The 24829-nt window shown below is 40.2% G+C and overlaps 1 protein-coding gene across 9 annotated transcripts in view; it reads left to right on the top strand.

The window, feature by feature from the left end:
- Pde1c (phosphodiesterase 1C) overlaps nucleotides 1–24829 on the top strand; it is a 667339-nt gene that overhangs the window by 242110 nt on the left and 400400 nt on the right. For all 9 annotated transcript variants that reach the window (XR_015448679.1, XM_087204515.1, XM_013076529.3 and 6 more), the window contains exon 3: nucleotides 12382–12553. Coding sequence is in view for 7 of the 9 variants with exons in the window: in XM_087204515.1 (XP_087060641.1) it covers nucleotides 12382–12553 (172 nt within the window). In the remaining 2 variants the exon portion in view is untranslated. The remainder of the gene's footprint in view (nucleotides 1–12381; nucleotides 12554–24829) is intronic.

Raw genomic sequence — 24829 nt, 5'->3', positions numbered from 1 at the left:
CTACTGGTCACATGTGTTTATTGAGGACAAGAAAAAGAAGATAGAAAATTGCAGGAAAAAATGGAAACAAAGCTTTTGTACATAAGGAGGAATGAGGAAAAAAACCACGAAGCAAGATATATCATGTACTGGTACAAATTCTCTGTGATGAATGTTATCATTATGTATAACTAAAATGTACCAATAAATGTTTTGCTAAAAAAATGAAATGTTTGTGTGAATAAGGAAGTAAATTTTTAATTTTATTTAATTAAAAATTATTTATTTAATTAATTTATATCTAATGCCATATATGACTAATGGCTACCATGTTGGACAGAACAGCTCTAGAAAGTAACCAGGGAAGGGCTAGGGATTTAGCTCAGTGGTTTCGCCACCTGCCTCGCAAGCGCAAGGACCCGAGTTTGATCCCCGGTACCAAAAAAAAAAAAAGAAAAAGAAAAAAGAAAAGAAAGTAACCAGGGAAGACAATGAATAAGTAAATGAGTAAATAAATACTGCAAATTGTTAATATATTGGTGAAGCTTAAAACAGAAAAGTGTATAGAAATACATGCTAACAAATTTGAATATCCCTATAAAACTACACTTTCTGAAGCAAAATACTGACTTCATAAGAAATAGATAAACTGAATTACTGTTGAGAAAGGATGACTAAAACATTGTCAATATTTACTTTGCTAAAAAGTCATTGAATCACAGGAGGTTTTTTGGCAGTTTTATTTGAATATTGAGGAATATAGTATTCCCATGATAAGGACTGGGTAAAAGAAGAAACTGAAGGCTAGTCTTCTTGATGAATATAATTGAAAAAAGCCTTGAATCAAATTCTCAGCGTGCAAACCTGTAAGTTTATTACAATAATAATACAATTTAACCAAATAGAACTTGAGTAATATAGAGTGGCTTTATTATTAAGAACTTTTTAAATGTGTGACATAGATTTCATATAGATTTTCCCCTTTAAGATCTTTATAAGATTGTCTCAAACTTCCACTTCACATTTGATCTTAATTCTGAAGATTTTTATGAATTTATCCTCATTATTTCTGGTTATCATTTTCTGAATCTCTTGGATTTTTCATACAGTTTTTGTTTTGCAGATGTTAATTTAGTTTTTCCCAGAAGACAAACAAAAGATGAAACAGTTCATTTTTCATAATTTCTAAATCTTCTGTCCAATATCACTTTCATAAGGCAGTACATGTATGAGACTTTTATAGTTCTGGAGAGCTGGTTACATTATGATTTCATATAGAGTTGAAGTTAAGCATGACTATCAGACATAAATGGTCTTTCAAAATCCTTCACTTTTTTTTGACTCCAGTGTCTTAGTCCATTTGTGTTGCCATAACAAAATCCCCGAGATTTGGTAATTTACAAAAAACAGAAATTTACTTCTCACAGTTCTGGAGGCTAGAAATCCAAGATGAAGGTGTTGGTGGATTCCATATCTGGTGAGAGTCCAGTCTCCTCTTTCAAGATGGTGGCAGAGAGGAGGAAATTGTGGCCTAACACAGTATAGGATAGGAGTAAAAATAGTACCAAATCCTTCAGTCAAGTCTTTTACAAGGTACCTGATCCCATTTGTAAGGGCAGCTCTCATGAATCAATTACCTGCTAAAAGCCACAACTTCTAATATTGTTGTGTTGGGGATTAATTTCACTGTGAACTTTGGAGGGAGAAAAACCGTTCAAACCAGAGGGCCCATTATGTTTCTGGCTTATAGGTATTTTGAGTTCACTTCTCTCCTTCTTGTCCTCCTCTCTTTTGCTCTTACCCACCTCTAAATTCTTTTGATTTATACGCAGAAAAGCTTAAGCATTTTTATTTTGTCTGTTAGTCTATGCCTTTACCTCTCCCCCACCCAATTCTCTGTTTTATCAAGTTATTTTCCCAAAAAGTGTTTTAGAGGAAATTTGAAAATATTTTCTCCATTTCACTATCAAAACAAAAAACATCACATTGATAAGTCAAAAAAGAGGGGAGGAGGAAAAAAAAAAAGAAACAATAAAACACACACACGCACATGCCACATGGTTATCTCTGTAGATGGCAAAACCATTATCTTGAATTTTTTCCTTCTTTGAGCAATCTCTCAAATTAGCTTATAATAAGAAGTTTCACAGACATTTCATAAATAGATAAAGTAAAGCCAGGAAAATGATAACATTGACTGTTATTGCCAGCAGGGCTTACTTTTCTGGAAGTTTTAGCATATACAGTAAGAGAGAAATAGAAATCATAAGCTGTTAGAAGACAGAAAGAGAAATAATTATGATATCTTTGGTTAGGAAATCAAATAAAACTCATAGAGAAATTCTTAAGTTATTCTCTAAGTTTAAGAAGGAGACAGGCCAAGTAAATACGCTGCATAAATAACTATCATGTATTATAGCAATAAAATCTAGAAAACACCATTTTAAGATGTACTATATTAATTAGAGCAAGCAAACATGAAATGCCAAGGGAAAAAATTACCCAAAATTTTCAAGAAGACTTTTGTGGCTGCTGATAGGAACTCAGCACAAACTATTCTACACTCAAGAAAGGATCTGCTGAAAGGATACTGTAGTGTTTTATAGACTTATAGTAAGATCACTGGAAGCCTGATAAATCAGTAGAAGTTTGATAGATCTAGGAATAAGAGGGTTTAGAATGAGGGACACAGCTGCTCTTTGGGACTTTTTCCTCTTTCTTCCCCCACTTTCTGTAGGGTTATAGCTTAATTTTCTCAGGCTTCTGTGTGTATTGAGACATGGCTGCTAGCACTGATAACCTAAAAAGAAAGTAAAGGAACCCTTCTTTGGTTTTAGTGTGAAAAATACCAGGGAAGAACTGTGATTAGTGAAGGCTGGGTCATATACTCACCTATACCAGCAACTGAGGCCAGAGCCATGGGTATGATGGCAGAAAGTCCGTCATCACATAGAATTAGTAATATGCAGGAGATGGTCCCAAAGTAAAGTGAGAGGAGCTATTAGACATAGGGAGGAAGAGGTGTTGGGAAAATAAATACAGTAGATGCACCATACAGAAAGGACTCATCATGTACCTGAATGAGAACATGATACATTGTAAAGATAACACTTTTGCTAGATAAAGTTGTTAAACAATTATGTATTCGTTTGTCAACTATCATCTCAGCATAGATTCAGCAGGGAAATTTCTTTTTAGAAACTGATAAGATGATTTTCACCAGTTTTCCTAGAGACCAAGCAAAAAAGAATAGCCGAAAAGAGAAAAGATGAGGTCTTGAACTATCAGATATTAATAGATATTAAAAAGCTATGATAGGTAAAATAATATGATCCAGTCACTAAAAGGACAGGTTAATTGAACAGAACAACTCAGAAATAAAATCCGGTATATTTAGAATTTAGATGTCATCACAAATTAAATTGGGTTCTTATATTTTGATGAAGGAAATGTTTTTCAGCCCTGATTATATATGATACGAAGTTAAATTTTTAAATCGCTTTGCAATAGCAGAAGACAATTCCTGACACGTTTCTAACACCAAGAATAAATATATTGAAAGCAACAAAAATAGTATCCATATGACTTAAGATATTCAAAAGATTATTGATTTTTTTTTTTGTTCTGCCATTATTGTCTTGTTTTAGTGAGCATAAAACTCTTCATTTGGGCTTTATTGTGCTCATTCTGAGTCCTTTTTTACCCCAGCCCCAATTTTCCTGCCCAGCAGGAGTTTTAGCAGCCTTGTTTTGTCCTCCCAAAGGCAGAGGATGACTACAAACACAAGCCACATATATTTTGAGAACCATTGATTGTTTCCAGGAATGTTATTTCTTCCCCTTTCTAAAGAATTGCATCCCTTCCTTTCTCTGTGCTTTGCAGGACTCTAATTTCTCAGCTTTATGCCAGCATAATCTTTGTGTGTTTTTGTATAGAACCAAGGTGATAAGTCACTTGTCAGATTTAAATGGAATTACCACATCACCTTGGGCTCTTTCTGCCAGCAGTTTATCAGGCTGCGTCCATTAGCTACACTGCATAAAATGAATTTGTAGTTACTTCTGATTTAGATTTTTCTCATCTCATTTTCTTGCCTTCTTGTCTTTTCTCAAGCCATTAAACTTACCTTGCATTATTCATTTTCCCCTCCAGCCCAAACTTCCTTTTTAAAAGTGCAAACTACTTCATGCAAAAGACTAAGAAAAACTGAAATAACCTAGTTGATGACAGGATGAATCTTATTTCATAAGTAACTAGTTGCCTGTTTTATATTCAGAAGCATAGAGTGTTCTGCTTGGTCTGTTCTATGGATGTGTTTATTTGCTTACACATAAAGTACAGAGAGTGTGATGTATCACAGAGAACCCCAGATTACAGAAAGGAGAACTTTGGGTCAAAGCAATTGTTATTTTCTAAATGTTTGATATAGATTATTTGATCTCCTGGAGACTTAATGTCCTGGTGTTCAATAATGCTTCAGTAATATTTACTTTGAGGGGTTGCTTTGATGATTGAATAAAGTCAGGTTCAGGCATCAGGACAATGCCCTGCACATGTCAAGTATTAAACAGTGTCACTTCAGAATCTGGGCTCTTGTTTTCTTGATGAGCTCAGTGGTGTAGATGCTGTCGGCAGAGTTTATGCATCTAGAAGATTTAAAATCAGTCTGGAGGCTTTTGGAGTACATGAGAAGTTGTCTTTATGAAGAGAAAGAGAACTCACGGCAGGGACAGAGGAGAGACAACAGGAAAGGAGAATGTAGTAGACATTGAATTAGGAACAAGTCAGAGGGGAAGGGAAAGCTGGAGAGTGGAGAGGATGGATGAGGAGGGGAGTAAGGAGCAGCAGATGAGATGGAGTGGGCTGAAAGGAGCTGCTCATCTACTGCACCTGTGCCTCATTATTTTTGGTGCCCTGAAGGCTTAGTTTACTTATGATTTCCCTCGTGGGGTTTTTGATATTATTGAAGAAGACCTGTGTGACTCCATTTGTTTCCATATTTTTGCTTCTATTTAGTCAGAAACATTTCATGCTTTCCAAATCAGCTTAAAATAAATCAGAGTGGGGAAATTTTTATTTTTCATTTTGGCAGAGCAGACCTTTCCAGTGCCCCTGGAGAGAATCACCCACATAATGGAGAATCAGAGAAAGAGTTCTTTTCCACTCTCTCAGTTTGAAGAGTTTGCTCCTAAAGACTCACGCCCGATTTAGTTGAGAAAAACCAGTGTGGAGACCTATTGTGATGGAAACAGTAGGGATGAGTAGCAAATGGGACCATAGCTGTATTTTCTTACAAACACTGTATGGATACCCTATGTACTGGGCACCTGGTAGGCCCAGATTTACCTCTTCTGTACCCTATTTTAAACCTCTGGGTGAATTAGTTTCTCTCAATTTCTGCCCTAGGATTCTGTGATTATGTGAAAATTTCCCCATATGCATGGATGGGTGGATCCAGGGAGGCTAGGGAATTAATATTTGGGGGGGGGGTTACACTTGTCTACTAGGAACGACAGCTTGCAGGTAAATCCTCCCTCCCCCATTTTTCAGGGGCTAATTTGGAACATCATTCAGGCTCCTCTGAAGACACTGTATGGGAAGGAACATATGAAACAGGGTAAGCAGGCTCAGCATTGACAAGACTGAAAAATTTCAGAAGGTGCAGGAATAGCAAAGCCATGTCTAGTAGTTGAGTACCTGGCCTTTCGGTGATGGGCAGGTGGATGATGACTTAGAGTGTGCAAGACCAATGAGGGAAGTGGATGAGGATGTTGATTCTGGATTGCTTGGTTTGTATTTGAAGTGTTTCCCTGATGGGAGGACTCTTCCTGCGGGCCTGGGGAGTAGAAGGGAGCAAGAAGGGAGTAGGCCGAGACATGGTGACTTGAATGTGTTATCAGTTGTTTGGAACAAGGCATGTTCAGCACATACATTCAGGGCAGATGTTAAATCACCACATTTACAACACCTAGAAATGTGGCTAAGATATCTAAAGTAATGACAGCTGTGTATCACATGTGTGTCTTGGCTTCCCTTGGTATTCTCCGATTTGCTCTCTCTGTCCTCTTCTGCTTCTTGGAATTGCTTCCAAAATTAACTCTTTGGAACAAGCCCTTGTTCCAGGTTCTGCCTCCTAGAAGAAAACCCAGCTCCCATGTTGGAAGCAATTCAGAATTTGTATTCTCCTCCAAAGATCCTATTTCTGCCCTACTGATTATCTGAGTATGAGGAAATTGCTCAATACACCTGTATAGGTAGTCCCAGAAAGGCCCTATGTCTCTGTATAAGGTGTTATTCTATGTTTACTCTTCTTAATATATTTCCTGTTATATATTTTTTACTTAAAATTGTTGAAACTAGTTTTGCCTTGATGTTTTATTTTCACTCTTTGAAGAACAGTTCATTTACTAATTAATATGTTCAGCAAATATTTCCACAACTGCTGACAAATATTATGATGGGTTCATATTTACAGTTTTAATTCAAATCCAACACCTTGGGGTTCTTCACTCTTTCTGTATATTTGAATTTTCCTTGTCTTGAAGTAAAAGCTCTGGTTCCCAACACCCTCCTTCTACTTGCTCATTTTCTGTTTCCTATGTTATGGTTTGGGTTTGAAAGGTCCCCTGAAATTCATATGTTAATGGGTTTTGAGGGAAATGTTGGGAGCTACAAATGGTCTTCAGCCCCATTTCGCTCCCTCCTGGCTGCCACAAGGAGAGCAGCTTTCCCCTGCCACACCCTCTGCAGTGTTTCTGCTTCACCTCGGCCCATAACAACAGAACCAGCTGACCATGGATTGAAACCTCTGAAACTATGAGCCAAAATAAACCCTTCCTCCTTTAACTTGTTTTTCTTAGATATTTGGTCACAGTGACAGAAAGCTAACTAGTATACCCTACAATATGTGATATAATTTAGAATTACTATTTTATGATTACCACTGATAGCAAACTAAAGGAAATTCAAGATTTCATTGCAGAGTGTGTATATGCATGCACTTAAACTTGTTCTCTTTGAGGATGTACCATATTCAAAAGATATTTGAATTAATTCATATTTTCAATTATGGTTATTAACTTGATATATACTTGGGTTTATTTCTGTTGGGTTTTTTTTTTTGGTACCGGGGATCGAACTCGGGACCTTAGGCTTGCGAGGTAGGTGTTGGAACCACTGAGCTAAATCCCTGGCCCTGTTTCTGTTTTTATTCAATTTTAGGGTTTTAAAAATTCCCTATTGATTTTATCCTTGACTACTAAAACATTTACATTGTTCAATGGGAAGAATTGTATACACATGTTTTATTTCTAGCCTGATCTCCCTATTCTCAACCCATCCCCTGTAGGACCATTTCCATGGTTTTTAGTCTATTTTTTTTTGTCTTTTTGAAAAGATAAGCAAAGATATTTCTTTTTGTTTCTTACTCAAAAGATAGCAAAATATAAAAAGTCTCATGTATGTTTCTTTTCCCATACTCACATTTGGAAATACTTCAGCTTGCAAAGTTCTTTCTTTTTTGAGGTACTGCTCAGTGACATTGTAGTCCACTATATGAATGCTCTACATTTAATCCAAGTGACCACTAGATGTAGTTAGGTTAGTTTTAGGAAAATTTCTCAAGAGTGCACAATAAAACATTAGTCACGGGCAGAATGAGGACTTTGGTGCTGCTAAAGGATACTTTTAAAAAACTGCCACAAACATAAAACGAGCCAGGTTAGTTATAGGAGAATTTCTCAGAAGTGCAAAGGAAATGTTAGTCATGGGCAGCATGAAGACTTAAAAACTGCCACAAATATAAAATAAGCGATAAATAATGTGTTAGAGAACTCATTTAACTCATTAATTGTTGATGAAACCAGGAAGAAATCAGGTGTGGTGGTGGCATGCCTATAATTCTAGTACTTTGGGAGGCTGAGGCAAGAGGATCACAAATTCACATCCCATGAAGAGAATTTAGCGAGACCCCGTCCCTTAAACAATGAGGGGGCGGGGTTCCTGAGGCTGTATCTCATTGCCGTCACCCTGAGTTTAATCCCCAGTACCACAGAAAAAAATACAGTGAGATATTACAACTGATATGGAGTAGAACCCAAAGAGCAGACAAATACGTAAGACCATTAGGAATGCTACAGTGAATTTTCTTAATAGATCTAAAACTGTCAAGGCTTATCAGTATCTACAGGAGAATAATGAGTTTCATTCCATGGAACACAGGTTACACTGCTATAGGCAAGAACCATTTGTATTACTAGCAGATTTCTCCAATTTACACTCGTGTAAAATAGTTCCAAGATAATGAAAAGTGAAGGCAACCCAGTTGGCTGAGCTAGACGGGATACCCACTAAACCTTTTTTGCCCATTTTAAAGTCTTTAACCTTTTGTTGACAGTGTTTGTGAAGGGGATAGGAGTGCAGGCTATAGAAAACTAGTTCAGTTTTCCAAAGACTGGCTCTGGTCTGAATCAGTCAGTGGCTACCTTGTGTTTTCTGCCTCTTCAAAGTGTCTTGAGTACTGGAATAATGCAGTAAAGATTTCTGTGTGTACAGAAGTGTACTTGCTTACCACGGTGCCAGAGTATTGGGAGCACAATCTTAAGTCCCCTTCTACTAAGGGTTGTATGAATCAGGGGACTCATTCTCTAACCATAAGCCCAGTCAGAAGTCTTCTCATTTCGTCTTATGATATTCACCTGAAACAGGTTACAGTCAATCATTTGCCTTCTGAAAAGGATGAAAACAAATAAAAAATTTCCTAATAATGGCCATAATCCTTTAGTTTTCTGGATGTCACTGGGGTTTGTGCCTTAGGGCCAGATTATAGGTGAGACTGCGTTAGTGAGCTCTTATAATTAAGTCCTCATAGGTGAATCCCGAGTTCTACTTAATTACAGCTTATGTCAAGTAGGATAATGGCTGGAACACCCCAGAACAGAGGTGGGCTTTGATATTTTCCTCTTTTAATTTTTGACTAGTATTTTATATTTCTATTTTGTGTTTGAATTCAGTTAGATAATTTTTTCCACTTCATCATTCTGTGGAAAATTTTCTCTCAGTCATGCTAGAAGTATTTACTGAAAGATGGTACTTTCATTTTACTCACATCACATATTCATCATCTGCATGCTTTCTGTTCATGAATATGGAGAGGATCTTTGTATCTTTGATCTTGAAACACAACTTTCTAGAATATAATACAAACTATGCGACAGAGGCCGCTCTGGCCCCAGCATCTTCTGATGGTATCAGTGTGCCTGGCTGCCCAAACGGAAGCCTCCTTCTTGCTTCACATTTCTCTATCTTTGTAGCCAGTCACTGACATCCTATTGATTCTATTTGCTTCTCTCTCAGAGGTACTGTTTCCCTTGTCTTCAAGGTCATTGTCCTTCTCTGGACCCCACATTTTCTCAGAGTTTGCCATCTTGTTAGTCACTGTCCTTCTGGCTGGTGAAATCCCACTTTATCTATGGATCACTGATGGTTTTACTTTCTTTGGGGGGTGGTTAAGACAGGGTCTCGCTATGTAGCCCAGCCTGGCCTTGAACTCATAGAGATCTTCCTGCCTCAGCCTCCCTAGTGCTGGGATTACAAGCATGTGCCACCATGCCTGGCTTCACTTTCTTTGTTGGTAGGACAAAATACTCAACTCCCACAATTTAAAGTAGGGTAGGTTTATTTTGGCTTATGTTTTAGAAGTTTCAGTCCTTGCATGGTGGGCACCAAGGCAGTAAAGCACGGTGGAAGGACTTGGGCTGAGGAAAGCTGCTCACCTCATTAGAGACAGGAAGCAGAGAGTAAAGAGAGGAACTCAGGAGGGAGACAAACTCTTCCAGGCCACACGCCCCAGTGAGCCAGTTCCTTGGACCCGGCCTCACCCCCTATATCTCCCATAAACCAGTCTCCTTCTAGATACAGGAGGCATTGGGAGCCATTTGTGTTCTAAACTGTAATGCCGATTTCTAGCATCTTTTTGAACAATGAGTCCCCTTCCCTCTGTAAGCTAAAAAGCAAAAGAAAACAGAAATCATAAATGACCCCATGAGAATAATTGTTCTCTGAGCTCTCCCAGCTCAAGAGAAACCTCAGCCATTTCCAGTTTTCCAGATTTCCAGAATATTAAGAAAAGAAGAAATGCTAAGATAGGTTATAAGAATTGTGGTTTTTTTAACTGTTCTCATTTAACAAATTAATTTTAATAGGAGAAAAATACAAAATAATTGTTTTATATATTATATAATTATTTTATATAATATTATATAATATATAATATATTATATAATATATATATTAGTTTTTAGAGCAATGCCTTCTGTTTCAAACAACCAAAGACCTCAAAGGTGGTTATCTGTCTCACATCAAGAAGTTTGGAGGTGGAGGAGACTAGAGAAGCTGTTCACCTGTCCTATCAGGGACCTAAGTTCTTTCCACCTGTTCTATATATACACAAGATGGAGGCTTTTGTCACCTCACAGTCCCAAGATGGCTGCTGCAGCTATAGCTCCGGTCCACATTTCAGTAGGAATAATAAGAGAAGAGGGAAACAGAGAGAAAGGCAAAGCTTCAAGGGGCCAAATAGTAATGTTCTTAGACTATATTTAAAATTTTTTTCTCCTCATAGACTTTAAAAATAAACTTATTGATTGTATTTAGTTGCTTTTATTTTTGTAATAACTTTTCATCTTGAAACAGCTTCAGATTTACAAAAAGTTGTAAAATAATAGAAAAAGACTTCATATATCCCATATTTGGTTTCCTCTGTTATTAACTTTTTACATAAGTATGTCATATTTCATTAATGAGCCAATATTAATATATTATTATTAGCTGAAGCCTCTACATTGTTCCAGTTTCTTTAGATTTTTCCCCAACATCTTTTTTAAGTTCCAGGATCCCATTCAGTGTGCCATATTACATTTGGCCATCATATTTTCTTAGGCTCCTCTTATTTGGGACAGTTTGTCAGACTTTCCTTGTACTTGATGACATGGACAGTTTTGAAAAGCACTGGTGAGGTGTTTTCAGGAACGTTCCTCAGCTGGGATTTGTCTGAGGTTCTCCCTTGACTACATTGGATCTTTTAATAGGTCTTATTACTTTGGTATGGAGAGGCCACCAGATCAGGAGACACTGCCACTGAAAGGAAAGTCTGTGATACTCATAGATCCAAAGAGTAGGGTTCGCCATCATGTCATGAATGATGCCAGGGAAAAGCACCTGGGTCAGTTATGAGGCAAAATGATAGGGGAACTGTGGGCAAGAGCCATTATCATGGTTTTAGTGGAAAGGAAAAGGTGAGGCCAGATAAACAGGCTTAAGATTGGTCTGGTTTAAGTGATGTCAGTGGGCTCTGAAACACAGGGGCTCTCTAGTACCTAGTAGTCCGGTGTCTGGGCCCAGGGTGATTAGGGACTTGGGGTTATATAACAGGACAGGAGGATAGGGACCAGGACCAAGAAAGCCCTGTCAAGGAAGAGGTTGATGTGGACTCTGGATTGGCTAGTTTGCACTTGAAAAGTATACTCCTGGAAGGAGAAGGAGAACTCCCGAGGAACTCGAGGTCTAGCTGAAGAGGGAGACAGGAGGCCAACACAAATTGATAGAATTAGCTGTGTCTGGGATTTGCATATGGGGCATATGTTAAAATATGAGTCTTACAGAAGCTAGAAGCATGCTTAATGTAGTGGGTTATATGTTTTGATGAGGGAGATGGGAGAAGAAAAGCGCTATTTCATTTGTGGCAGTGGTAATGCTGTCAATATGACTTACCACTGTTGACCTTGATCACCTGAATAGTCTGGCTCTACTTTTGTGACACTGTTGTGATGTTGGTGTTTCACATTTATCTCATGATTCAAGTGTTAGTAGAGCAGGATATCAATAGACATTCATTGTAGTTTCCCTTGGGTCTTGATACTGCAGAAGAATCAACCCGTGGATGGTAAGTTCTGGTTCTTAGAGGTGAGGCTTCTCCAGTTCTTAAGTGGGGTGAGTGTCTTCATAGAAGAAGTCTTGAAACGTGAACTTCAGATCATGGGAAGCTTGTGTTTGAACATGGTTGTGCTTTGTGTATTTCCCATTGTTGAATAAACATCTTGGTAGATACCTGTGGCTCTATCAGAAATTTGGGCTGGTTGCCTCTGCAGTGAAGTAGGGTGCATCCATTACATTTAGCTATCAGTCAAAGTACTCGGTGCCAATCCATTTTCTGCATATAGAAGCAAAAATTTCTGGTTACCCAAAAGTTGCTAACCATTATCTTTTGAAGCTCTGTGATGTTAATGGAGATGGTGAAAAATGTAGAACTCTCCCTGCTTTGCTTTGGACATCCTGAGTGGAAAGGCAGAATGTGAAGTAGGTTGCTGACTAACTTGCACATCTTTTTTTCCCCCTCATCCTCAGGGTCCAAGTCTCAGAACTGTCTGTGGAACTCCTTCATTGATGGGCTCACAGGGAATGTCAAAGAGAAGCCACGGCCAACGATTGTCCAGGATCCCCGACCTCCAGAAGAAATCCTAGCAGATGAATTGCCACAGCTGGATAGCCCAGAAGCCTTGGTGAAGACATCCTTCAGGTTTGGTGGATGAAAACTCAGTTTGTTTCTCCTAATCTGTTTGGAGAGTTGTTTTAACCCACTAGGATGCATAGTCAGCATGGCCAACACATTACTTCATTTCTTTACACGGAGGAAATTAGAATTGATGAAGGAGTGTTGGAGTCAATGCTAGCTGGATTTCTGGCTGCACTTCCTGAATGTAGTGAAGACCATAGCAGTAGTTAACTGGCTGTTAGTATTTGATTGCATTTAAATGCCGAGGGAAAGGACTTACTGATGTTAGTCGTTTGAATTGGATTAATGAGTCTTTTGCTTCCAATGAGGATGATGCATCTATATAAATGCACAGAGAAGTATGTGGTCGGATTTCTTCAGCCCTAAGTCGTTAGAGTCTTTTGCTGGGAAGGTTTTCTGGTTTTGAGGAATACAAGAGCTACTGCTGACTGAAAGTCAGTGAGAGTCTTCTCGTATTGGTTTGCAGGTGCCTGTCTACTCTGTTCTTGTTCATTGTTTAGTCTTGTGTCTCCTTGGACAGACTTCTTTTATTTCATTGTACTCTTATTTTCTTTCTCTCCTTTTTCCCCGTGCTAGTGGAGATTGAACCCAGGGTCTTTGCACTGAACTACATCCCCAGCCCTTTTTTATTTTTTCTTTTGAGCCAGAGCCTCTCTAAGTTGTCCCTAAGGTGGGACTCAGACGCATGATCCCCCTGCCTCAGCCTCACAGAGTGTTGGGATAACAGTCATGCAGCACTGTACCCGGCTTATACTCAGTTTTCATTATAACTTGTCTCTAACTTTTTCACCTGTGTTAAATAGAAATCAGTCTGGGTATAAATGTAACTATAAAAGGCAGATTTTTTTTCCTGAATGGATCTTGAAACATACGAAATTACTGGTATCAGAATTTAAGATCTAATCATTTTTCCAGCTTACCTTCCCCTTCTCCTTTCTTCCTGTTCATCACTTATTTCTCTTACTTTTTTCATTATAGACTTTTACACTTTCCATATAGCTAGTAGATTATACAATCCTTACTTTAGAAAATATTTGGAGTCCACGGAATGTCTTTGAAAACTTGTGCTCTCTTTTGGATCCAGGTGACATGTGTAATTGCTAGGTAAAAGCCATTTTATAGTGCAAAGATTTTTAGCAAAGATTGAATTATAAATGAGTTCTGCAAAGGACTGATGAATAGGGATTCAATTTCTTCAAACAAAGTCATGGCTACACTGGTGAGATAACAATTCAGGCAAATGCTTTTCTTTTTTTTGTATTAAATTCTTTTATTGGTACATTGTAGGTATACAACACAATTACATTTCTCATTGGGAATTGTACCTTTATATAATGCATCTTGGCTCTTATTTTTTCCCCATTTCTAGCCCTTCCTTCACGCCCTCCACCCTTCCCTATTTACAAAGACTTTATTTTCATTTCTCATCATTTTTCCCTTTCCCTTCTTTCCTTTCCCCTGCTCCTCCCACTACCCCTACCCCTTTGGACCTTTTCTTCCTATTTTACATTTTCGATTACTCATTCTAATAATTGGTACATTTTGGGTATACAATATAATGACATTCATCATTGGAAATTTGCACCTTTACATAGTCTCTCTTGGTTCTTATTTTTCACCCTTGCCCAGCCCTCCCTTCAACCCCCCCAGTCCTCCCTGTTTACAAAGATTTTGTTCCTATTTTTCCGTTTTCTCATATTAATCCCAAATACCGAATAGTTTCTCTGGTGTGAGAAACTGAAAGTGTAAATAAGGACTAAATGTATAATAGGTAATGTGAAATAGGAAGAAAAGGGGCAAAGGGGAAGGAAGTGGGAGGGCTAGGGGAAAGCAAATGCTTTTCTTATTTCAAGAAAGGGGTTGGTTATTGCATTGTGAAGTTTTGAATAAAATAGAACCCACTCACATAGAGAGAGGCACATCCTACAAATCTGCAATCTCTCCAAGGGACTGGAGGAGGGGACTTCGAATGGCTTACTTGGTTCATGTCTTCTTACCTTGGGGCCGATCTCTTCACTTACAGTGTTCTCATAGCTCATTCTTCCGCCAATAACCAGGCTCATCATCTTAAATGAACATTCAGAAAGTTACTCTCACAGGAAGAGCATCTTATTTGCATGCCTATCTCTATGGCCACAAACTATTCCACAGACTATGTGTCAATGTCTTGGTTCCTGAAGGAGATGAAATTATAAATTTTAAAGGTCAACTTATCTCTGATTGCTTGTATCACTTGGCATAGTAGGAAGGACACAGCAGATACAAATATGTCAATCCTTTTGCAATTGGGGCTAGAAATCCATTGGCCCTGGATATTCATTTGTTGGTGTCCTTAATACAGCGGTGTGCTGTTCTGGAGCCATCCTTTTTGCCAAAGATGATGGAGTTCAACAATAATTTTAGACTGTAAACATTTTCTCATATAATTGCCGGTTGTGAAATTTGTTCTGCATAAATTATGAACAGGAAAGTACTCAAATGTGGGACCAGTTTACTTATCAATCAACAAATTACAGCAGTTTTTAGTTTCCCTTTGTAATAATGCTGCTTGCTTTCTGAATGCCTTTTGGCTTTCAAAGAAAGAAATGAACTGTAGTTGGACATTAAATAATGCTTATAGGAGTGTGTGATTTGTACTTCCTTCAACCTCCAGGTCATCTAAGGAGTGAAAGATAATCTGAGAATTGGTGATTCCCAATGTCATTGACCCAAAAGAAAAAGTCTGTTACACCCCTGTATTTTTCAAACTTGAGGGGCATGTACGTGATCAGTGCTCTCAGTACCTAAGACAACTCTTTGCCACCAAAGGGTATAGTCTCCCCACTCTGCTGAGGTTGAAGTGTTGTGTTCTTCTCTCAGATTCGATATCCAGAACATTTTAGATACCCTGCTGTGTGTGTGTGTAAACCATATTTCAATGTCTTGGTTCCTAAAAGAGATTATAAATTTTTAAGTGCAACATTTCTCCTGGTTCCTTGTAACATTTGGTATAGTAGGAAGGACACAGCAAGTACAAATATGGAACTTTTTAGCAATTGAGGCTAAAAATCCAATTGAGGCCAGAAATCCAAAGGGAGGGCCTATGTATGTGATTGCTGATGTCCTGTACCTCTCAGTTCTAGAGGGTTTTGTTTGCTCAGGAGCACAAGGTTGCTCTGGGTTGGCATTATCTGGCTTCTCACAGCTCCTCTGTAGGACCCTCTGTACCACTGAGTGATCACTTCTCTGTACCATTGAGTGACACAGGACAAGTGATAGCTTTGGGTAATCCCTTCTCTTTCTCTTGGTTCACAATTGGAGGGTATTTGGAGTCTGGGGCCCTGAAATATGGTCATAAGCCCTTATTACCAAACAAAATCCAAGTTTCAGTAATAATAGCCACATTACCAAGAAGTCTCTTTTCAGGGGAATCTTTTCCATAACTAACTATTCCTGAGGGCCCCAAGGCTTACTAACAACAGTTGGACTCTGAGGTTCTGCCTTCTGCAATCTGCCAAGGAAATAGGATCTCATGCTGAGGGCAGTGGGTCTACATCATAGTTATGGTGTAGATAAGAGTGTCTCCTGAGTCTCAGCCACTCAGAGGTAGGAATTTTGGTGGCTAATTGAATTATAAAGGTGCTACAGCTGACTTGCTGATGGGAGTGGGACCTAGTTGGAGGTGAGTGACTGGGCACATATCTCCCTCCTGGGATCCTCCCTTCCCTTTTTGCTTCCTTGCCACCATGATGTGAGCACCTTTTCTCCAGCAGAACCTTCCACCACGCCATTTCTGCCTTGGAGTTAGATGGCCGTGGACAGTAACTGTGAGCCAAAATAAACCCCTCCTCCTTTAAGTTGCCGATGTTGGGTATTGTCTCTTAGCAGCAAGAAAGTGCCGAAGATAATCAGCAACCCAGATCTCTTCTTCCTTATGAAGTCACCTCTCAGTGGCTTCTGTTGACCTTTCCCAATGCCTGGTTGTACTACCAGAGTTTCTCTCAGAGTTTCTTTCTAATAAAGTTGTACCTCAACAGGAAGGGTATAGGTGCTTAATTCTACTTTTCCCACAAATCTTTTTGGCTCTCTGCTAGTAGGTGGAGGCAAATATATATAAGGCACCCCTGGGGCAAAGAGTGCATGCTTGTTTAATATTTGCATAATATTTTCATTCAAGTAATTCTTTCTAGATCACAATGACAGTCATCTCTAAAGTTAAATCCTACTTTCCATTCCCAAAGATAGAAAAGATTTATAAATAGTAGGTGTTTTTCAAAAAAGTGTTGACAGCATATATGTTTCAGTCTCCCCCAGGCTCCCTGTTTCAAAAATGACAATAATAAGTATTATTACATTGCCAGCTATAGCCCTGACAACCCCAAAATGCTACCCACTACTATAGATAAGGAGAAACTGATCCAGAGAAGTAGAGCATCTGGTTCTGATTTAATCCAGATGCAAACTATTATGTACAATTGCTTGGAGATTGGAAGTCCCCAATGACAACTGCAAAGGGTTTCTTGAGTAGGCTTTAGATCCTACTTATTCTCTTTCAGTGCTTGGAATCCCATCCCAAATAAACACATCAACCATATATCCCAAAAAGCAAGCTTGTTACTCAAGTGCGTCCTCAACACAAGTTCCCATGCCTCCTCTACCAACCAGATTTCCACCTCTAAATCCATCCTGCAAACACTTGAGGACTGACATTTGTGGCCAGAGCTATTTATGTCAGTTCCTGATAATGTCAGAAGGTATAGCTGAAAATGAGAATTTAACACTCAGGTTTAGAAATACAGGTTTAAAGAAGTGAGTGGTACCATCTTTCCTCCTCCATGGCTGTTCGTGGATAGTTGGATTGTGTACAAGTGCCATCTCAACTCTGAATATGGCTCCTGAGTGTGTCCCTTCTTGTCGCTGTCTTTGCTGGACAATGTTGATGAGGCCAGTGCTGTCTCAGAGCACACAGTTCGGCAGAATCTTGGGAAGAATGTGCGAGGGCTTGCAGGGAAGATTTCCATATTCCTGTTTAAGTTCATGTCCCAGCTGATATCTGTGGAAAACAACACAGTTTAGTGCTCAGTTGTGCTAAAGACTTTAATCTTCACTCTTCATGAAAGGGCCATTCTAAGCTACCCAGTTCATCTTCTGATAGGGGCTGTATTGGGCTGTGGTATCAATTCTATTACCACTGGCAAATTTCTTCACTTCTTCAAACTTGTTTTTTCTTTTCTTTGTTTTCTCTAGCTTTATGAATGTATTATTGGCAAATACAAATGTATATATTTATGATCATAAAATATATTTTGATATATTACATTGAAAATGATCACATGAAGCTAATTAACATACCTACCACATCCCATACTTCTGTGTGTGTGTGTGTTGGGTAAGCCTCTGTTTTCTTAACTGTTACAACTGAAATTGGACCAGAGTAGTGGCTCTGAGAGCCACACACAATCACAGTTGGCTAAAACAGATCACCAGGCTCACACCTAGGTGAGGTGGGGCACAAGGATGTACTTGTCTAACAAGCTTCAGGAGATGCAGATGCTGCTAGCTGAGGGGCTAATCTTGGAGAACTACTGAGCTCTGCTTGTGTTGTGTGTGTGTGTGTGGGGGGGGTTGAACCTCTGTTTATCCCACTGCTTCACACGTTTGTGGTGTTCCACATCTATTTATCAAAGGAATATTTAGTATCTCTTTGAACTCAGAAATGTTTTGCTATGTTAATTCGAGCAGGTCACTAATCTAATTTAGCCTAAGCTTTTGCATCTTTGTAATGGGGATAAAGAGATCCACTTCCCAGGGTTGTTGGGTGGATTTAAAGGAAATACTCATGAAAGAGACAAGCAGTGTCCAGCATCCCAGAAGTGCTCAGAAAGTGTTAATTTGATATTTCTGCTCAGCACTCACCTGAATCCTTGCGTACCCTTGAGTTTGCATATGCAGAGTACATGGATGAGAGCTGGGTACTGAGGCTCCAGCTGCAGACACTGTGGAAGCTGAAAGCTTGATAAGTTTTGTAGCAGGACAAGTCTGCTTTCAAAATGTGAAACTCTGGAAAAGAAGAAAGTGAGAAGAACTAAACAAAAATACTCCAGAGTCTGAAAAGGAGACACCCCTGGGAACTTGCCCTGGGTGCCTCCTTCCCTTGTTTTTAATGTCCTCTCCCTTTGAACCTGTTGCTCTGCCCAGGCTTTTCTTAAGGGAGAAGAGAGAATAAATTGAATCTAGGAATGAGGAAAACAGGCAAGTCCAGGCCCGAGTGGGGACAGGAATCTCAATACCTGCCCCTAGAGGGCCCAAGAGAACAGGAAGGAGCTGGCTCTTGAGAGCCTTTTCTCTGTGACACATTGCACAGGTGAAACCTGGTCCAGGTTGTACTGAAAGTCAAGGAAACCAGTGTTTATTGAGGATCTACAATGTGCTAAGAATGGACGTTCACTTGCTCATTTATTCTCCCAAACTTTGGCAAGGTGAGTGTTGTTATCCCGGTTGTACAGGCCAGGAAACTGAGGCTCAGAGAGATGAAGCAGCTTGCCCAAAGTCACCCACTATGTGGCAGGGCTGGAAAATTAAACTCAGTAATGACCCCTCTGCCATGTTCTACTAACACATCACCTTGCCTTTCAAGATTCCAGGATTTTCGGTGAAGTAAGATAGTGTGAATTGTTGTACTAGTTTGGGTATGCACTTTCAATATAAATTTTTTATATATCTTGTACATTCTATATTGCTGACCCTGTTCTATTGGTTCTATTGCACTAAATTCTTTTTTTTTTTTGTTACCAGGAATTGAACTCAGGACCTTGCGCTTGCCAGGCAAGTGTGGCTGCACTGAGCTACATCCCCGGCCCTCATATTGCACTAAATCTTGTTTGAGTCCAGACCCATATCTCTTGTGATTGGGTCTTGCAGTGAGTGCCTGCCTGGGAATAGGAGCAGGGCTGGCCACCAGCTGAGCTCCTTGGGTGGTAGCAGAAACCCTGAAGTCACCAGTGCACCCGCTGACTCAGTTACTCACCTTGAATCTTGTAACTTCCAGTGTAGGTTGTGTTGCCAGGGTTTGATAACTTTGCAGTTGGAAGAATAACATGCTTACTCCTAGAGAGTCACCGGAAGCTTGATGAACTTCTTTTCCCACTCAGAACAGACTTATTTGGGCTTTGGCAAAAGCTGTCTAGATTCTATACATAGCTTACTAAAAATACGTTCCCAAGAGTAGAACTGCATTGCGCCGACACCTCAGCTACAGAAGAGATTAAGGGCTTGTCAGATCCCATTTAATGGATTGCATTTTCCAAGCAGAATTAAATCATTGAACTCGCTCTCATTTTGGCTTTTGGCAGTCACATTTTCCACTTGAGACTGTTGCCAAGAAGTCAGTTTCTGACAGGATTACTTTCAGGAAATGTGCAATCTGGCTGATAATATGGCATGGCGTGTGGTAGGGTCCCCTGTAGCTTTGTACCCCACCCCGGAATGAGTCATGGGTTAACATTCCCACTTAGCTCATGGGAAGTCTAGTCATACGGATTTCTTTGTCACCATGTGCTGGTCACCCACTAGGAACTTCTGGGGACATTACTCCCCTGACTTAGTGCTGCCTTCCCGGAGTTGACCTTTTCTTCCTCTGGTCTTCTTAATACAAATCAGTAGTCTTTTTCAAGTTTGGCATGAGAAATAAAGATAAATAAATTCTGAATATTTCTAAAGCTTACAGAGTGTCTACTTCAACTTTGGCTTCCCATGAGGGAAATATTTAGGTCTCTTTTTCTAAGGAAGTTTTTAGAGACAGAATTTCCAGTGTTAGAAGTTGACGAAGTGTATCTGAAATAGACACGGTTCTTCTTGGATTCTTCTTAGTCCATCTACTGGTATTTTGGGGAAAAAGGAAATTGTCCCTGTGAGAATGTACCCCTCACATCTCTGACCACAGGAAGTGTACACAGACCACGGTCCAAGTTACTGTGTGGGGAAAATTGTCTTTCTGATGGTTGAAGCTGTGCATTGCAAGGGTTCTTAGCATGCAGGGATCCTCAGGCCAGCTGTTCCTGGGAGACACTGAACTCTTCTGATGGCGACTTTGGCTTGAGGACTCTGTGATATCCTGGCTGAAATTTCTTTAGAGCTCCACTGCAGACTAAGACATGTCCAACAACTAACCAGCCATCCTCCCTCCTTTCTTCCTTCCCTCTCCTTTCCCCTTCTCTTCTTTCTCCCTCTCTCCCTTCTTTCCTTCCTTCCTTTTCTGGGAGCCAAACCTGTCTCCAGTCTTTCCCTACCTTCCCAGCTCTCCACCTACCCATTTTCTCTTACAGATTGTTCCCCTGGTAAATTTCTTGTATGTCTAATGTTGTCTTGGCAGCTGCTACTCAGAGAACCCAGCCTAGTACAGTGTTCTGTCAGGCTGTGATCCTCTGCTTGGCCACCTAACACTTGTACTCAATGCCATGGGCACAGCTTTATGGGCCCAGAAATCCTGGGCCAGTCCCAGTATATTTAATTGTATATTTTATACCTGATGCTCTGTCTTCCCTATGGGCTATAGTATTGGGGTAGACATGGGCCAGGGCACTGTTTTCATTACTATCTTGCACTTTCATTGCCTAGAAGAGACTTGGGTAAAGCATTGGATTAAGTAAGGAAAGGACAATATTAGAGGAAATCATTTTAAATTATACTCAACACATGGCTGTTTTCCTGAGAGTGTTGACACACACCTACAATTCCAGCACGCTGGGAGGTTGACGTAGGAAGATCTCAAGTTTGAGCCCAGCCTGGGAAACTTAGGAAGATCCTGTCTAAAAAGAAAAATTGAAAAAGGGGTAGGAATGTAGCTCAGGGCAAAGGCTCAGGGCTCAGTCACTAGTACGGATGGAGATTTAAAAAAAAGGCTGTTTTCACTGTCCAAAGGAAATGCTCAACAATGTTGAACTTCATACAGGAGGTTTGGGTTTCTCGCTACCAGACTTGTCTCTGGGGCTCACTTTCCCTGCAGAGTGTGTCCTTTTCCAAATCACAGCATGTTCTCATCTGGCTGTTGGGAAATCCAGGCTTCCACCCCTTTGAATGGAGCTCATCCAAGGTGTCTTCATTTAAGTGTATGCTTAAGTCACAATATCTCTTTGCACATTTTGCAAAGTGTAAATTATTCTAGAGTGACTCCTCAGAAAAGAGTGGGGAGGTTCAGTACTGTCAGGTTGGGGAGGAGGGCTGGAACAGTCCTTATAGAGCCAGCATCCAAATCTCTTCACTAGTGTCAAGTGTGGATAATTATCCCCATGCTTCCTAATTAGCAACAGGGACTTCTGCCCAAGGCTACGAAGAGACCTGCTGTATGCAGGGAATCATTGATGTTCTCCTTAAATAAAGGAAGCACGAAGGTTTGAGGTCACTTTGGACCAGACAACACCCAAGAGTCAGTGTGGGAGGTATGGTGATGCGTTTCTCCTTTCCAACTGTGTAAGCATTAACTTCCTTGTATAGAACTTGTAAACTCACAAACTGGAGATTTTCAGTAGTGCTCCATGTTTGAAGGTAGCATTTTAGAAGATAGGGGTAGATGGGAGTAATAGAGCCATGAAGGTTTGTGGGAAAATTGGGTGTAGCCCAAAGCCAGAGACACCCTGTGTTGTTTTTTGGGGGGGGGGGTACTGGGGATCGAATTCTGGACCTTGCACTTGTGAGGCAGGCACCGGAACCACTGAGCTAAATCCCCGGCCTGACACCCGGTGTTCTTACTTGGGTACTTCACAGCTGGCTGCCGGACCTCCTGCCCATGTGCTCCCTAAACAGTTTTCAGTCCCCCTAACATGGCATGTTCCACATTACTCTTGTTTATATTTTAGATTAGATACTAATTTTTCTGGGGGACAGTGATCCACTTCCTGGGTTCTCTGGCATATCATAGATGTGTGGAAGTATTTGTTGATTGATTGAATAGTAGTTTTTCAGTCCAATTCATTTTTCTTATTTAATTCGTCACCTTCCTGTGAGAATGGTAGTGTGATTCTAGAAACTGGAAGTATAAATTCAGTACACCCCAAGCAGTAGAGAAATTCCTGGTTGGAAGACAGGGCGATGACGGAAATACTATTGGAAATGCCCTGCAGACTTCAGAAGCCTACAATACAGGTAAGTATTCTGCAGAGATCAGCTTGCTAGAGCTACCCCCATCAGATTCTTTTCTATGCTACAATTTTTTGACTTGGTTTAGCAGAGAATAGAGAATTTATTCTTGTCACTCAGTAGGGAATGAGGAGTTACTTTATCAAAAAATTGTGCTTTTTAGACTGATGTCACACTGTGAGAAGTACCTGTATAACAGGGTCATAACTTTGTCAGTACCCCCAAGATATGCACCGAAATGTAGTTTTTAAATTTTATTTTTAATTGGGCTGATCTTTGATCTCCCATTTTGCTGGATACCAAACAGGAAAATCCTACATTTAAAGTTAACTGTATTCTTAACATTTGAGGAGGTTTTTTTTTTTTTTTCCTCTGGTGGTTTAGTTTCTCTGTGGAAAATGCTCACTTGTTCAGTTGTTCCTTCTCCTCAAGCACCTTATCTAAGCAGGGTCTTACTTTGTGTAACACTGGTAGTGGCTGAAGAAAGAGATCCTTTAGCTCCCTCTGCTGGCGGGTAGGATGTGTGCTCCCTTGTCTCTCCCTTTCCTGCCCCTGGCAGTGTTTTGAACTCCCTGGAGGTTTGGTTGTGATTCTCATATGGTTCTGCATGAGATGGCCCAGCCTTCAGCCCTTGCTACCCTGTCCCCATGACAAGCTCATTGGCTAACTGTCCAGTCATGATCCTGGGTAACATCTGAGTTTCTCTGTAGGAGCTTGTGGGAAGCTCTGGGGCCTGTCCAAACCCCAGAACCTAGGCAGCAACCTGAGAAAGTTCAGCCTCCTTTTACTCAGCATCTGGCCACTGCATTCACTTTGATGTGGAACCTCAAGTTTGCGGGAAGATGTTTATCTAGAGAGAGAAGGGGAGAATGCACAAGTCTCACCCTTTCCTCTTTGGGCCCATTTCCCTTCTTTCTAATCCCCCCAGCCAGAAAGCCAAGTCTCTGGATTTCCACTTCTCCTAAATCATCTCCTCTTCCTCCTTCGTACTAGGCCTGGGGCTAAGTCATAATGGTAGATGAAGTAGAGTCACATTGGCCCAGTGATGTGGAACCCTGCAATGGGAAACATGTCAAAAATACCAGATGTCACCCCTTACAAATTTTCCGTGAGGAGTGACTTGACTGCATTCCGTTTCTTTTTGTTTTTGTTTGGCTGCAAAATTCAGGTACTGAATATAAAAACAATCGAACCCTTCTGTTATGATTTGTCTTTAGATGTCCCGCCAAAGCCTCATGCAGATGAGGTGGAACTTTATTTTTCAGAGGTAGTTGAATCTGGAATGTGTGATGCTGGGGTTAAGGGCTGTGGTTACTAAACCACTACACATTAGTTTGGCACTGCCCTAATCCTGTTAGTCTGAATAAGATAAAAGGGGCAGAAAGATGCTGTTAAACTCCCTTGTTGCCTTTGCTACCTTGTGCGCGCCATGTTGTTTCTCCCCTGTGATGTCTGCTTGCCATCCCTGCCTTGGAACCAGCAGACTGTGAACTGAAACCTGTACAAACTGAAAGCCAAATAAACCCCTTCCCCTTTAACTTTAGGTGTCTGGTATTTTGTCTCAGCAAGGAGAGAAAAGTAACTAAGACAACTTCTAAAACAATCCTGGAATAATGCAAATCCGGGTAGCACTTGATTGGTGTTGATCGTCATTCTCTGCAGGAGAGGCCTTCAGGTATGTTACTAACCTCACAATAGTGTCACCCTGTGCTTTACTCTAGAATATTTGTACTTACATCATTAGGGCGAGGGTTTTGACTTTGCTACTGGAAAAGGGGCAGTTTCCTTCTAAGAATTTTTCTGGTGACAGTTGCTATCTTCCCATTCAAGAGCTCAGAGCATCCTCTGCAGAGACATTCGTCTGGGCGCTGGAGCTACAGACAGAGAATTGGACCAGCGCATCCCCTGCCCACCTCTTCCTCTTATAGATCCATGAATATGCTGAATGGCTCTTGATAGAACCATGACACAGGCCACTCTAAATCATGGTAGATGTAAAAGGAAAGCAAAAGAAACATTATGGACCAGGGCTGGGAGACTGGAAAACATGGCATAGCTTGAAGGAACTGTTTGATTGGCATCTAAGATACATGAAGGGGAGGCAAGTAATGTTTGGAACCACCTTAAAGAAAGGTTGGGGTCATATATGGTTGGGCCTCCTGACAC

The sequence above is a fragment of the Heterocephalus glaber genome, unplaced genomic scaffold (genome assembly GCF_053883595.1).
Source record: "Heterocephalus glaber isolate CG9 unplaced genomic scaffold, H.glaber_assembly_v1.0 deba00000546, whole genome shotgun sequence".
Classification (NCBI taxonomy): Eukaryota; Metazoa; Chordata; class Mammalia; order Rodentia; family Bathyergidae; genus Heterocephalus; species Heterocephalus glaber.
The sequence above is the reverse complement of the archived record's forward strand: the minus strand, read 5'-3'. Positions and strand labels throughout refer to the sequence as shown.